We start from the raw sequence: 16,395 nt of genomic DNA, 5'->3' as shown, positions 1-16,395 counted from the left end.
AAAAATGTATCATATTTTTATTGTATTAGACTTTGCAAACGTCACCTCAACCTAGCATCAGATATGATGTGCTACTGTATGTGTGGGTCAGGCACCAGCCAGCATGTGGCCATACCCCAATAAAATACATCCAACCATTGCAGGAAATATATCTAATAAAGTGCAGATTAATATAAACCCAACAACCCACCTGAAATGCATCAGCTGTGCAGCAAAGGATGATTAAAAGGTCATTGGATGTTGGAACAGACATGATAAGCAGCACATGACCACAATCAAAGCAATTGAATGGATCTATAATATAGAAAATGTTTTTTCACTCCTTAGCTGAATATGAACTATTTGGAGAAAATAAAAATGAAAACATTTCATGAGATCTGGCTTCAACAAAGCTCGCTCTACAGGCACGTTGTGGATCTCAAACTAACTCATCAGTTCCCTTCCCACCTTGCATCTGCAAACGCGTCTTTCTGTTTCATCCATTTCACCCTTCACATTCTGGTATTTTCACATTTAGACTTTGCATCTCTAATAATGGCACCTAATTAGGATGGAAATGGCACCTATGTGATTTAAGTCGTCGAATTATCGGAAATGCCATTATTAAATTATTAAATCAAGAAATGCCAAACTAATGGTGAGTTGTGACAAAATTACTCCAGAAAAACAAGGGTCTATGGAATGAATTTATTAAACATAAAAATTAATTTTGACTCATTTTAATAGTAATAAAATCGGTGAATTTACAGTGAAATCCTCTTTCTGTTGCCGTCTAGTAGGTTCAGATTCAGAGTCAGTTACAGAACAAATAGCTCTTATAGCTCTTATACAGTATGTTCATTGTTTTGCTCAGCAGCTATAAGAGCCAGCAGAAGGATGTTTGTTTTAGTCTCTAACCACCATGAAGCTCAAATGAGGCAATTTGAGGCGTGTTTGTCCACTGGGCTCTATAAGGCCGACGCCAAACTTGATGTGAATTTTGTTGCGCAAAGCTATCTGTGTTCTGCCATGCACGGCCTCCTTTGAATGCCCACCAGCAGGCAGGCTGACAGGACATTGGTGCATGATGACATCCACCCAGAGCTTCTGTTTATAATGATAAGATAACAGCGGCAGGGCGATGAGTTGATGGGGCCATGGGGGTACACTGTATCTGGGGGTCAAAACTTTGACAAATTTACCTCTGAGGCTCAGGTCGGTGGAGAGGTCAAAGTGTACCGGAGTGTGCCGACAATGTAACCAACAAGTTGATTGTGGCTTTGGCAATGAATGTGATGTAACTGCTGCAGATCTTCAGAGTATATTTTAGTATTACATTTATTTTAATCCCTTATTTTATCCCTTATTATGAAGACAATTTAAAAAACAAAAATTTTAACACATCGTATTTAATAGAGTGATTAGTTTTTCTTTAAATGAACAGAGATTAAGATGATATTGTTGACAATACCAACAGAAAACATGGCCAGTAATCAACGTCACACAAAGTACGTCATAGTAAACATTTACCTTGTCAAATACTACTGCACTTGTTGCACTCATTTACTAACTGGCCTTTAAATTCTATACCTGTTAACCTATTGGCTCCATTTAACAAGGTATGTAGAAAAGTAGGGCAGCACATACAGTAAGTCAGTGTCTTGTAGAATCAGCAGAGTCTTCAGCTGCATATCAGATCACACTACCTGCTACCTTTGGCCGGATATTCTTTGTTCTCTCAAGGTGTTTCTGGTCTTTAACCAGCACAACATTTCTGTTAAGCGTCCCAGTTCCTCGCAGTGTGACCCATTTTCTTCCTGAGCATAAAGGATCTTAGACATACTGAGATATATATATACATAAAAATGCATAAAATATGATGGTTGTATGCTGTTTCAAAGCCTTTTCATACTGCCAGGAATAAATTCTGGAGTAGAAATGCTGAAGCCTGGATTTATTTATGATTTTTTTGCTTTGAAAGTACTCCAATTTAAACATACTTTAGTCTAAAAATGTTGGCATCCGCTTATAAAACTCCCAAGATGTGCAAGTTTTTAATTGTAGAATTTAAATTCACTCCAAGTTGAAAAAGCAGAAGTCATGACCTCAGTGTCCTCTATGGCGTTGACGACAATGCTAAGCCCAATGAACTGCAAACATTGAAATCTTATAAAATTTGTCATGAGACATGAAAAAAAAAAAAGTGTGTGGGGGGATTGTTTTAAATCCATAGTAAACACTGGCCTATGAGCTGGTCCTTCTGTATCAAAGTTAAAGGAATAGTTCAACATTTTGGTAATTGCATTTATTTGCTTCCTTTGCAAGAGTTACATGAAAAGATTGATACCGCTTTCATATTTGTACACTAAATATTAAGCTGGAGTTAGGAGATGGTTAGCTTAGCATTACCACTGGTTGCTTGGCAACCTCACAGTGCTGACAAGACTCCTGGGAATAGAAACTTGATGTTTTTACACTTTGTTTTTTTTATCGGTTGATTAAACAAACAAGCTACAACATGTTAGTGAGCTTTAGTAGTAGTTGGTAGGTGGATATTTTTTTACCTTTTGGACAGAGCTAAGCTAGCTGTTCCCCCTTGCTAAGCTAACCGTCTCGTGGCTGTAGATTTATGCACAGACATGTTCATCTAACTCTTTAGAAGAATGTTAATAAGCACATTTTCCAAAATATCTTACTGTTCTTTTGAAGAACAATGTCTTCTCTCCTGTTTTCAACATACTGTGTTATATAAGTCAATGCAACAGTATGTATAAAGGAGTTTTTAACGTCTTTTGAAAAACAACCCCAGACGAGCATCATTACTTATATAAGACTTTTATATAATCATTTTTCAAACCTCAGAGGAAGACACATGGCAGGATTTTATATTTCATGTCATAGAAATACCAATAAATTATTATTTACGGCCAGTAACAAGATATAACAATATCTATTTATTCATTTCTGTAATATTTTGAGTTGGAGATTCTGTCCCAATTTACTATGAACTATGGGCTACCATGGGTTTTCCAGGACATTAGTTCACTTAGTTCACAGACCTCTGTTAACTGTACTCCCTCAGTGACCTCTGCATCTCTGAATTTGTACTCACTAACAGCAGTTCACCCCAGTCACCCATGCCTCAGCTAACTAATCTTTTCAAAATGAATGAAACAGTATTAAAATCACAGCTTTCTGGGCAAATCTGTGAACAACAGTGGTAAGTTAGTGTGCTTTTTCCTCAGCTTTTGGGAAGTAAACTTTTAATTCCAGCAGATTTTTGACCCTATATCTGACATGCTGCCTATTGACAATACATACAATTGCCTCACTTCTAACCCAATGCTTTCCATTCCTTAAGCTTGTTGCTGTCAGAGAGGAGGGAGGTGGGTCCTCCTCTATCCAGGGAATCCTGACCCAGATTCTGAGTTGGCCTTCCCCTCCTCAGGGCTGAAAGCAGCCAGGAGGCAACAGCAGCCTCAGTGTGTAGGAGGGGGGTCAGCAAGTTCACGGAGATCTCCTTCCTTACCAGCTCCAGCTCCAGCCTTTCCCCATCATGTCTATCAATAGGAATGACCTACTTTCTGGCCAGAGTCAATAATCAATAGGCTATTGTTTGTCAGCATCACAAATCTTTATGTTTCATGATACTGATGTCAAGAATTTGAATGCTCAATGAAGACCAAACAGAATGTGCAACAAATCCACACATGTTGAAAAGCTGTGAAGTGAAAGGCTGAAAGACAGATGAAGTTATTAAGCGGTGAGAGTGGAAATCTTTTGCCGGTCATATGTCATATTTGGTGACCCATCAGATTCTGTGACCTGCAGTGTTGGGAGAAGTGCTCAGCTCCTTTATTTAAGTAAAAGTATCAAAACCACAATGTAAAAATACGTCATTGCAAGTAAAAAATCCTGCATTCAAAATCCTACTTAAAGTACTAAAGTAAAAGTACTAATTTTGCAGGAAATGTGCCCAATTTTCTGCAAAATGAGTACTTTTTACTTTAGTACTTTTAGTAAATTTAACTGATAATACTTCACTACGTTTACTTGAGTATGCAGGATTTTTACATGTAATTGAGTATTTTTATATTGTAGTATTGATACTTTTACTTAAGTAAAGGCTCTGAGTACTTCTTCTAACACTGCAGGTCACAGAATCTGATGGGTTACCAAATACAGTGTAACACCGGCACAGTTGATACTATTAAGGAGCATCTCAGTTGACTCTGTGAGAACCTCACTGCTGCACTGTGAGCTGGTGTGATGTAGGGCAAAACATGCTGCCAGAGGGTGGAGGGCAGTGGTGGGGGGCTCCTTGCATTACTTCACTCGTGCTCTGTTGTAAATATTTTCATTCTTAGTGTAAGGGTAGGCTTTGAAGAAGGGGGCACCCCACATTCTAGGTCAGTACTGTTATGTGACTACTTATGTGACTGTATGAAGCTTTTACATCTCTACTATGAAGCTACCTAATCTCCTCCTCTGTGGCCTCCGCATTATTTTCCAGGAACATGGTGGTCTCTCGCTGCTCACATGAATGTGTTTTTGTGCTTTTCATATATGAATGTGCATCTTTGTGCACGTACATGACTGTGTTCTCGCATGTGCCTGCACCTCGCGTACGGAGTAGCCTCCGCTTCAAACCCAATCACCGAACTCACTGACCTGTCAGTCAATTTGGACATCAGCGAGTTTGAGTCATCAGGTTTGCCTGCCCTGTGTGCTGATGACTCCACCACTGCCTATCTCGGTTCATCACTTATCTTTCTGCCTGCAGATGGCCCGACTACAAAGCTCTCACTGATTGTCCCTCTATAAGAAACAGAGAAAATTAAGTCACACTGTAATCAAAATGATATCTAAAAGATGAGATAATGAGACAAAGTCTTAGTGTTCAGAAGGGTCAAGAATCAGGATTTCAATAAGGGGCATTTAGTCAATTCATGAAGCTTTGGTTTCAAATCATCTGATCTGCACTGTAGAAAACAATATGTTTGGTTTCAGAATCAGAAACAAGTTTATTGCCAACAAATCTGCCTTGATGTTGTAGACAGTAAGAATATAAATGTTTTATGTTGTATATAACACACAACACAGATGTGAATATGAAAAAAAGGAAATATTCAAGGTTACTTATTTGTGTTTACCTGTGCAATACATTTATGAAATCAACAAAATGTCTTTAAAAATACCTGAAAATCCAATATTCTGTCTGTAATGAAACCTTAAAGCTCATATGGTCTTTGTTCGCACACGGAGAGCTTGTGCTTTTATTTCAGTTGATATTGGGTATGAAACTACAACAACACACAGATAATGGTTGATCTGCACTAACAGTACCTTTGATGAACAAACAGCATGAGTACACACCCTCCGCAACACATTTATTGCGATAAAACCTCTGCCCATCACAAATTCTACACAAGGTCAAAGAGGAAGGTATTGCGTAGCTCTGTTTGCCTCCAGAGAACATCACGAGAAAACATGTTTTCTCTATGACTTGCACCCTGCGCAGTGCCAGCTGTCAGTGACACTGTTACCTCGTGTTCAATATGCCAGTACAGACCAGGACACCGAGGGGTTGACGTTCTGGGGTAAAAGCCTTGCTCAACAGACTGCTACTCTCACTGTGGCTGCTTAAGTAATAGCTGGAATAACACAGAGAGAGTTTACTCTTCACATTATGCACATACCTGATGATAATGCACATTAAAAATGTTATTATCTGAATTAATAAATACTTTAAAATAGTGGCAATTTGATGAAAATGAATAAAAATAAACCTCGTAGACAGAGAGCTACATTTGATTACAATATTCTCCACTTTTCTTTTAACCGATTGGATTTCTCTTTTATGGTCACTTTTTTCAGTTTTGCTGCTTAATTTTTCAGTTTCAGTTCTGACACGACGCTCTCACATCAGTGGGTGTAACGTCACCGCGTTGGCCAATTACTTGTTGAGGGCCAGGTAGTCTCAGGACAACATGACGACACGGGGCCGGACACAGGATGGTCTCACAGTACCTCGCTAAATAGTGCGTTAGCTTTAGCTTTCAGCCGATTAAGGCCAAAACAAACGTAACGTTATTGCGTCACATAATTTAAATTCATGTATATTCAGCAGCCAGTGTATCTATATGGTTATTTTATAATTAAGCAACAAAACTGAAACAAAGTGACTGCAAAAGAGAAACCCCAATCAGTGAAAGAAAAGAGAGAATATTGTAATCAAATGTAGCACTCTTGTATAGTTTAATTGTGAGTTCTGCTTTCACTTTATTTTTATTCACTTTCAATTTTTTTTTGTTTGATTCTTGGGAGATTTTGTTCAATTATTATGACACAAATTTAATCCCATACAAATTGAGGGTCCAAGAATAGAGCGTATTATATGTTGAACAGATTGTAAAGCCCCTTCAGGCAGATTTGTGATTTGTGATATTGGGCTATATAAATGAAAACTGACTTGACTCGACGATGTGGAGTTTTAAAGATATGGGCGTTAATCAGACAGGGAGGGTTTAACAAGAGATGATATTGAACTGCATTATGGGAAGTGTAGGATGCAGTGATTTTGTAGTTTGAACCAAACTACGAATTAACGGCGCCCTCAATTCAAGTCGTAGGTTGGAAATTTCCAAGTTGAAATTTCTTAGCTTGTAACGTTCCACAATTCACGACATCAAATGAAAACAATCAACATGGCTGACCACGAGGAACTTGTCTTTTTATGGAGGGCAGAATATGAATATTTGTAAAGTTTCCAATTAATTTTGACATCACTACACAGACAATCATCTTATTTTATTTACAGGAGAAATGACTGTATGGCCTTAAGTTAATTACTTACCATTCACAGTGTTCTGCTTCTCTTTGAAGTCTGAGTGCGTGAAATTGGCCCAACCAGTCTTCTTCGAGAGCTCACTAATTAACACGTTATACCTCGTCTGTTTGATCCAAAACAAAAGCCAAAGGGAGTCACTGCACCCGGTTAACAAACCCCCTGTAAAACCGTAACTTTTCCTCTTAACAATCCAGCTTTTGTACAGATTTAACAAAGATAGACCGTAACATGTTAATTAATGAACTTTACTTTGTGGACGGAGCCAGGCTAGCTGTTTCCCCCTGTTCTCAGTCTTTATGCTAAGCTAAGCTAATTGTCTTCTTGCTGTAGCTTCGTATTTGACAGACAGATACAAGAGTGGTCTCTCAATGTGTCAAGAAGTATATTTCCCCAAATGTTGAACAATTTCTTTAATGATAAATGTGAAACTGAACCCACTGTGGATAATAATAATAATAATAATGATAATATATCAACCAGCATGTTCTGAATGTACAACAGTGTGCAACTGAGACAGAAACACAGAGAAACAGAGAACACTGAGTTCGTTTGTGGGTGCGTGGGTGGTGTGTTTTTTCTTTCCTCCTTTCTTTCTTTTTTTTGGGGGGGGGGGGGGGGGGGAGTGATTCATGTGCGTGTGTGTGTGTGTTTTACACCTGGGGAGACTCACTCGTTCCCCAATATGCAGCAAACATGAATCGGGGTTCAAGGTTGCTCTGATGCCACCTGAGAGTCTGTGAATGAGCGCTTTTACAGGGTAACAACACGGGGCCCCTGCACATGTTATTCAAGTCATGCCAGCTTTGAGAGGGCGTTGTGTGTGTGTGTGTGTGTAACGAGTATGTGTGTTTGTATGTGTGTGTGTGTCTGTGTAAATGAGAGCAGGGAAAGAAATATGCAAGAGGTGGTAAACCCATCAACTTATCTAGCTAAATCAAATCAGATGTTGGATTTTACAGCTTATGGTGAAATTAGTCATCAAAATATTTTACTCCTTGTTTTTCCAGTGTTTCATGCGCTTGTTATGAACTTTTTCATTCTTGTGAAAGCTGTAACAGTTTAGAAAATCAAAATTTGGCCACACAGAATGATCTGGAAGCCTATAAACTGAGTGACAGGTGTTTTTATTAACATGTTTGAGAGGAATATTAAAAATTTCTGCAAGACTGAGGCATCCTGCAAAACTCAAACTAACCTTTGATGTAATTCTAGAGGTTTTTATGAGCGTTGGATGTGCCATTATTAAATAAGCACATGTGATGAGAACTTACTGAAAATGCCCAGTTACCCCCCTTCACCCCTCCACAAAGAACACACACTCCAAAACACAAACAAAGCACACACACACACACACACACACACACACACACACACACACACACACACACACACACACACACACACACAATCTGTCAAATATTTGCCCACGGTGCAGAAGTGTGGCAGTAGTAGCCTATTTGCTTTGCCAAAGTTTCGCTTCTTCCGGTCGCGGGTCGCTCTGAAACACGGTTCAAGCGAACCGCGTCACCTCCACTGTGGCCTGTGTGTTTATTTATAAAGCGAGGGGGGGTGTTGGGTGGGGGTAGGGGGGCAAGGGCACTTCCTCGGTCTATCTGGGGTCATACGATCCTCTCAACGTGGATCCATAAATGAATGGTGGGCTCGACGGCCACACCATGCTGCACCGATCCCTGATTGGTTCAATGCACGGCAGGAATAAACACTCTCAGGGTATATATATTGCAGCAAGGTGTGACACTTCCAAGAAACGAGAAACCCCCTAGATAATAAAGAAGAGCTTCTGTTAAACATTAGATTACTCCGCTTTATTTTTTTCTCCTTACAAATCTACAAATTTGAGGATGAGGGCGCAGATCCAAAAAGTTCCTCAAATTGTTGAGTTGCTGAAAAAGAAGTCTGTGGGGCTGCAGCACTTCAAACCAACATCCTCAGTGTGCGTCTTGGAGGAGAAGGATGCTGTGGAGGCTGCGCGGTGCCCTCACGCTGCCTCCAGAGCGCACAGCCTGGACGCGATCCCGGGACCCACCAACTGGCCCCTGGTCGGCAGTCTGGTCCAGCTCCTCCGGAAAGGAGGTCTGACAAGACAACACGAGGCCCTGGTAGAGTAAAAACTTGTTCTCTAGTTGTCTTTTTTTTTCCTCTGGGAGATTACAGCCTGTTTTTTCAGGCGTTGCTACAACAAAAAAAAATACTTTAAAAGAATGAAAAAACGCTGTCGATTATATTTTAATGTAAGATATATTTCTCTGAGTGATTCATGACTATTTTTTATTCTGATTTAGGTTGATTATCACAAAAAATTTGGCAAGATTTTCCGGATGAAGCTGGGCTCTTTTGAGTCGGTGCACATTGGCGCACCTTGCTTGCTGGAGGCGCTCTATAGGAAGGAGGGAAGTTACCCTCAGAGGCTTGAGATCAAACCCTGGAAAGCATACAGAGACCTCAGAGACGAGGCGTACGGACTCCTCATCCTGTAAGTAGGGTTTCGAGTGCTTTTTATTCAAAGAATATGACTATAACTCGTCAGGAGGTAGCTTGAAGTGCAAGCAGATCTTAAATGTTTTGTAGAAAAGCGCACTGAGTTGAAACTCTCGGTTTTCAGGGAGGGGAAAGACTGGCAGAGAGTGAGGAGCGCGTTTCAGCACAAACTCATGAAGCCCACAGAAGTGGTGAAGCTGGATGGCAAAATAAACGAGGTAAGGATCTGAAACATAAGATAATATGAGATTGTGTTCATAAAGATTTCGGCTATCGGTGATTGATGACTGACTGTTTCTGTTGAAACAAACAGGTGTTGCTGGACTTCGTTAGCAGAATTGGAAAAATAAACGCCAGTGGGAGGATTGAAGACTTGTACTTCGAACTGAATAAATGGTCGTTTGAGAGTAAGTTCAGCTATTTTATTATTCATTGAGTCTGCAACTAACGATTATTCTTTTAATATCAGTTCAGCTGCTAATTATTTTCTTGATTAATCGTTTTGATCTAAAAAATGTCTTTAAAAAATCTCACGATTGAGAAGCTGGAACAAGTGAATGTTTGGCAGTTTATCACATTATCAAGATAGTTGCCAAAACATTTTCTACTAATCTATTTATTGATTAACTGTTTCAGCTCTACTGTTCAGTATTTGATCTGTACAAAGCAATTGGATGTTTTAAATGTTTTTAAACCTATGTAATGTTATTTATATATATGGGAGGGGGGGGGGAGGGGGGGGGGGGGGGGGGGGGGGGTAGATGATTTGTGATGTTTTGTAATGAAAATCTTACTGAAACTGTATGTACATTCAGCTGAGGCTCTGAATCTCATTTTTTGCTCTGTTTTTCTCATTCAGCCATTTGCCTCGTCCTCTATGACAAGAGATTTGGTCTGCTGCAAGAAAAAGTCAATGAGGAAGCCATGAACTTCATCACAGCTGTGAAAACGGTGAGTCCGCCTGTTATTCCTCCTCTCATAGCAGCGTTGTGTACTGTAGGAGAGGACTTGTCATGATCTGTGAGAAACTGAGCCTGTAGAAACAGCCTAGTTCACCAGGTTCACCTCAGCTGAGGTCAGCTGAACTGCAGCCAGCGATGCAGCAGACTCTTTGTATTTACTGGGATTTACTGGGGCAAACCAATATCACCCACAGTCAACAGATAATAAGTGTAGGCTCACAAAGGTCTCACAGGGCAGCGGGTGCAAGAATAGACCTCGTAAAAGAGATTGCATCAAAGATTTTCACTGGTGAGGATGATTAGATTTAACACCTAACACCTCCTTTCTCTCTTTCTCTTTAGATGATGAGCACCTTTGGTATGATGATGGTCACACCTGTGGAGCTCCACAAGAGCCTCAACACCAAAACATGGCAGGATCACACTGCTGCATGGGACCGCATTTTCAGTACAGGTACAAACACAGAAATAAAATTACACTGCACCACAGAACAACAAGATTACAGCCTCCTCCCTCGAGTCTCATTTCACAGAGTGCTAGTACAGTTTGTCTCCACTCCTCCCCATACCAGTTTGAGTTGAAATCCAGTCAGACGATAGATAGAGAAGAACAGAGGGAGGGTGAATTTGAACCTGGTGCCTCGGAGCTTTGTGTACTTGGCACCCTGTGTAAAAAGCAGCCAGAGTTGTAGTAAACTGCATGACCTAAGAGGGAGAAATCTGCCAAATATTTGTAGTGGCAGGAGGTGGGGGGTGAAACACAGAGGGAGGAAGAAGATGATGCTGTTTACTTGGCTCACACACCACACACAAACACACACATATGGTCACAAACTTCACAAGACAAAAGTACTTGTCAGTTCTGTGAGAGAAAGTGAGATTTATAATTAGTTTAGTTCAGGTATTCTGAGAAGCAGCAGACTGTCAGTCAGTCAGTCATTTAGTTCGTTTTTTTGTGTCATGCGTTTTAAATTACGCTCAACTCTCGTAAGCTAAATCAGATAAACAGACGGGGGATCAAACAAGGGCAACAGTGAGGCCATGAGCTTCAGAATTCAGATCATATGGACAAAATGTCATGTAAGGATAAAACATTAGATCTGACGTATTTCAAACTAAAATAGAAATTACATGTCATACAGTTGCAACTAGTCGCACTCATATGATGTACAATCTCCATAAATCTATAAATCATACGAAGGATAAACAAACGATAACACCCTACAGACTTTAACTCTGGAATAACTTAATGCTGCTACATAAGTGGAACATATTATCACCGTTTAATTAGTAGACTACACGATTAATGAATCAAAATTTTCCCAGAACCAAGATGATGTCTTCAGATGTCTTGTTTTGTGCGATCAAGAGTCCAGTACCCAAAGATGAAAATGTTTTTTCTGGATAAATTACTTAAAATTGTTGCTGTTTACTTTTCTGTCAATCGACTTATTGTTTCAGCTCTAGTACTCAGCTATAAAAGGCAATCAGCACTCTGATATGTGATTACAAGACAGCTACTGAATACAGGATGAAAGGTTGAAAACAGCAAAGAGGCATACAACTTAATACGAAGAACTTTTATGAAAGTGTTTGTGATGATAATTTAATAACTTGTAAATGAAACAACATGTTTTAATCCAACTGCTCTCTTTCCTCAGCCAAAGTCTACATCGACAAGAAGTTGAAGAGGAACGCCGTCAGAGCGCCCGATGACTTAATCGGTGACATCTTGCACCACAGTTGCCTCTCCAAGAAGGAGCTGTACGCAGCCATCACAGAGCTGCAGATCGGAGGGGTGGAGACGGTGAGCATTGTTTTATATTATACACTGTATACACTGTATACTGCAAATATCTACTTAATTAAAGCTACTTCTGCCTAATCTAATTTATTTACATTTCACGCTCTCTGTAAAGAAATATTAAAATATGTAGTCGCAGCACAGCACTGCGCAAGTGTTTTACCTTTCGCCTATTTCCCTTCGAGTTGGAAAAAAAGAAAAAAAGTAGTTCAACCTCTAAAACAAACAGGTGCTGCAGTTACAGTGCTTCAAAAGCGGGAAGTGAATGTGGCGTGGATGTAACTGAGGAGCCTTTGAGGAACCCCAAACATTCCTCTGCTCCTTTCAGGACCCCACAGAGGAATGCACTTAGAGAAGCTGCCTCACTAAGTGACATATCCCTCTGCCCTCTTCCTTCCTTCTTTCTCTCTCTCTCTCTCTCTCTCTCTCTCTCTCTCTCTCTCTCTCTCTCTCTCTCTCTCACTGTTTTTACATTTCTCAGACTGCCAACAGTATGCTGTGGGCTATTTTCAACCTGTCACGTAACCCTGGCGCCCAGAGGAAGCTGCTGGAGGAGATTAGAGAGGTGGTGCCTCCTGACCAGGACCCGTGTGGAGAGCACATCAAGAGCATGCCCTACCTCAAGGCCTGCCTTAAGGAGTCTATGAGGTACAGTATAATACAATTACAGAAAGCTACTATGGGAAATAATTAAAAGCAACACATGTCTCAAGGAAAACTACACAGCTCATGATCAACTTAAAAATAGTTGTAGCTATACATGTCATGACATGACATAATCTACCAGGAAATTTGATTTATCTAAACAGTCAGCAGTTTCAAATTAGACTCACTGGCTGCATCATGATTTCACCCAGTACCACGGAGATTAAGAGGCAAAACTCACACACATGACTGGCTCAAAAACAACCTTCATGAGATACAGTGGTATGACTAGCAACAGCCGGTGGTCCCAGCTTAAAATCTACTGTGTGGTCACGTTCAAATCACTTCCTACCCCTTATACGCCCCACTTTCACCCTTCTTCTCGTGCAGTCACAAGTTGTCTAACATGTTATTTAAGGCTAATACCATAACCACATCACCCAGGGAATGTATATGACCTCTGACTGGAGATTATATCTCCCCCATTTTGCACTGTGGAAAACATCGGAGTATGTTTAGCTCTCGTTAAACAGCTTAGACGTGTGTGTCATGCTACGCTGTAACTTTGTTGTTGCTGTGGCCATATTCTCATGTGTGTTTTTTTTCAAATTCTTACAGGTTATCGCCATCAGTTCCATTCACAAGCAGGACCCTGGACAAAGACACTGTGTTGGGAGATTATGCCATTCCCAAAGGAGTAAGTGGCTTAGTTCTCGTAACGATACACCTGACATGAGCAGATTACATACTTGTATTCATTTACATTTGACTGATGTCTGAACAAGGCATGTTAGAAAAAACAGCTCACACTGTACAAAGTCTGAATGGAGCAACTCTAAAAAACTTCATCAAAGCATCAGATTTACAATAACGAGGTCTTTATTGGACTTCGGTTTTATAATCTGCTCTACTATCTGTTTCATTTCTCTGCTCATATCCATTTAGCTGCAAGAAAACTAACAATTTGATTATTATTTTTGTCTATTCACAGACAGTTTTGATGATAAATACACATGCTCTCGGCTCCAATGAGGAGTACTTTGACGATGGGAAGCAGTTTAAACCTGAGCGCTGGCTGCGGGAGAACAGCACCATCAACCCTTTCGCCCATGTTCCCTTCGGCATCGGAAAGAGGATGTGCATTGGACGGCGGCTGGCAGAGCTGCAGCTGCAGCTGGCCATGTGCTGGGTAAGATCAGTTCAGTTTATAGTAGTTTATAGTTAGTTCGAACAGGAATTGTCAGATATCGATTATGGATCTGTGAAACCACCAGCTGATTCTGTCACATGAGCCTTTAATTGATAATCCCTCCTGTGTTTCTGACAGCTGGTCAGAGACTATGAGATTGTGGCAACGGATAACGAGCCGCTCGACGTGATCCATTCAGGACTTCTGGTTCCCAACAGAGAGCTGCCTGTCGCCTTCATCAAGAGATGAAGTAAGAAGAAAACTTTGATCTCTGCTTATATCTCTCTACCTGCATCTCCATCTTTGCTGTTTCAGATTCAATCTAGTTGTCTGATTCATTGTTCAACACAAAAGGGCATCAAGACTGTGTTCAAACTAATGAATTATTCCTTCTTTCCTTCCCCTCTCAGGCTCCATATTAAGCTCTTCTGGACATCGTGACAGAAAGATGATACCTCTGTTGCCATGGCCCTGACGGTCCAGTGACTCCCTGTATTGCTGCTCTGTAAATAGAAAAAAAGAAAAAGAAATTATTATACATGTAATCATGCCATAAATACCTCAAACTTATTTAAAACTATTACTTATGACTGTTAATGACTGACCAAAATACCAGTTGTAATGTACAAATTGAATGTTGTACCAAGGCAGCTGCTGTCCTCAAATCTTAATAAGTGTATGTAGATGTCAAACTATAACTTTATGCTTTGTTTAGTAAGTTATATATAAATATATACATATATATATAGGTCACGCATTTGTTTATTTTTCATTGTGTATATAAAGTGCAATTATAATATTGTAATGATGTACATTGTTTTATTGTAGAGACTTATTTTATTCACTGAAATAAATACATGAATAAATGTATTAAAGCCACACTGACTGTGTTTATTTTTCAAACTGGTGCATTGCCAACACTCAGAATTAAAGTCTTTGGCCAATTTAAAGTTTTTACATCTTGAGGAACAGAGCTAAATAAATATTCAAAAGTTTAGTTTTTCCCAACTAAGCATGCATGCTTGTTTTTCTCTTCATTAAACAGACTCTGCTCTCTTCAGAATTTGGTCTATACTGGATTCTGGCCAATCTATGCAGATTTGACATCAAATAAATCTTTTTCAGATGAAGAAAAACTTTTGACTAAACACTTTCAAAAGAAGTTGAGTGTTTAGTAAAATGTATTTTTTGTGTAGGTCAGCGGTCTCCAACCTTTTTGTCTTCTGACACCTTAAAATGAGGAGATATATATTTGTGACTCCTTCATCACAGATTCTGACATTTTACTTCTCAGACGGTTTCAGTTGAAGGATTTTAGAGGCCTGAAGACTATGACTATGTCTTATGTCTGCCCATAATTAAATCCTAAAAGCATAATTTTCTTAAAATAAGAGAAAAAAAACTGCAGCTTTAGTCAGAATTTCAATCTGTTTCTTGATTAAATGAAATGAGCATCTGTGTCTTGTAGTCAGAAAGGAGAAGGCAGCTTGATTTACACTGGGAAGACGTTGAAATATTCTCACTGCTCTGCAGATTCAAGACTCAAGACAAATTTATTGTCAAGCCATCTGTATGCAATTACACAATAGGCATTTGAGAAATGCAATAAGCATTGCCCCAGTGTGAAATGCAATAAGCATTGCATTTCTCTGGGGCCATTTGTACTACAATTAACATTTAAGTAGTGCAAACAAGGCACACAACATGATGTCACTTGTTTTAAGAACAGAAGACTTTAAACGAACTACAAACAAAAGTAACTTGGTAAGTAGGGGATGTTTGCAGTGATCCTGTAACACCTCAGATTTATCTTGAGGGGCCCCTTGAAAGGCCTCAATCCCCAGGTTGGGAAACACAGGAGCAGCTGAAGAATTTCAACTGCAATCTGCAGCATATTTTGATGTAAGAAGCACAAACATTAATTAGAGCATCTTCCAGCTGTGTTGAAAAGCAAAAGCAAAGTCAGCATGCCTTCCTCCCTGCCAGTAAGAAAAGCTGCATGTTGTCCCTCATTATGTTTTCTTTAGATTATTTTCCAGCATTTTTCACCTTTATTTGACAGTCGAAAGTGCAGAGAGACAAGAAACATGGGTAGAGTGAGAAGGAAGTGCAGTTATGTGTTTTGGTGGACTGCCAGGACCCCTGTCGTTGTAATTCTGTACATTAGCGGTAGACAGAATTACTGCACAAATTTGTCACTACTAACAGCACAATTCACAGTGAGGGAATTGCTTGAGAACCCAAGTTAACATATATTACTGTAGAAAATCTGTAAAGGGGAAAGCTAGGCCCTAGTGAGGATCGAACTCACGACCCCTGGTTTACAAGACCAGTGCTCTAACCACTGAGCTATAGAGCCACAGCTGCCAGCAGCTGTCTCATCCAATCAGTGTGATAAAGGCTTAGAGACAAGTATATCCACAGCAAACCACTCAGTTTAAATCAGAGCAGTAAAGGACCATAACGC

The 16,395-nt window shown here is 39.8% G+C and overlaps 1 protein-coding gene and 1 non-coding gene across 2 annotated transcripts; one reads left to right on the top strand and one right to left on the bottom strand.

Moving 5' to 3' along the window:
- Positions 1 to 8,649: 8,649 nt before the first annotated feature.
- Positions 8,650 to 14,742, top strand: LOC121894568 (1,25-dihydroxyvitamin D(3) 24-hydroxylase, mitochondrial). Its single transcript, XM_042407231.1, has 12 exons — positions 8,650 to 8,949; positions 9,133 to 9,323; positions 9,453 to 9,546; positions 9,642 to 9,735; positions 10,188 to 10,279; positions 10,633 to 10,744; positions 11,952 to 12,097; positions 12,576 to 12,742; positions 13,358 to 13,436; positions 13,731 to 13,928; positions 14,067 to 14,178; positions 14,339 to 14,742. Exons 1-11 carry the CDS (start codon positions 8,692 to 8,694, stop codon positions 14,175 to 14,177), a joined length of 1,542 nt encoding a protein of 513 aa, XP_042263165.1. The 5' UTR covers positions 8,650 to 8,691; the 3' UTR covers position 14,178; positions 14,339 to 14,742.
- Positions 14,743 to 16,214: 1,472 nt separating this feature from the next.
- On the bottom strand, positions 16,215 to 16,287 carry trnat-ugu. Its single transcript has one exon. It is a non-coding gene; the product is annotated as a tRNA-Thr (tRNA).
- Between the last annotated feature and the right edge of the window lie 108 nt (positions 16,288 to 16,395).

The sequence above is a fragment of the Thunnus maccoyii genome, chromosome 3, assembly GCF_910596095.1.
Source record: "Thunnus maccoyii chromosome 3, fThuMac1.1, whole genome shotgun sequence".
Taxonomy (NCBI): domain Eukaryota; kingdom Metazoa; phylum Chordata; class Actinopteri; order Scombriformes; family Scombridae; genus Thunnus; species Thunnus maccoyii.
The sequence above is the reverse complement of the archived record's forward strand: the minus strand, read 5'-3'. Positions and strand labels throughout refer to the sequence as shown.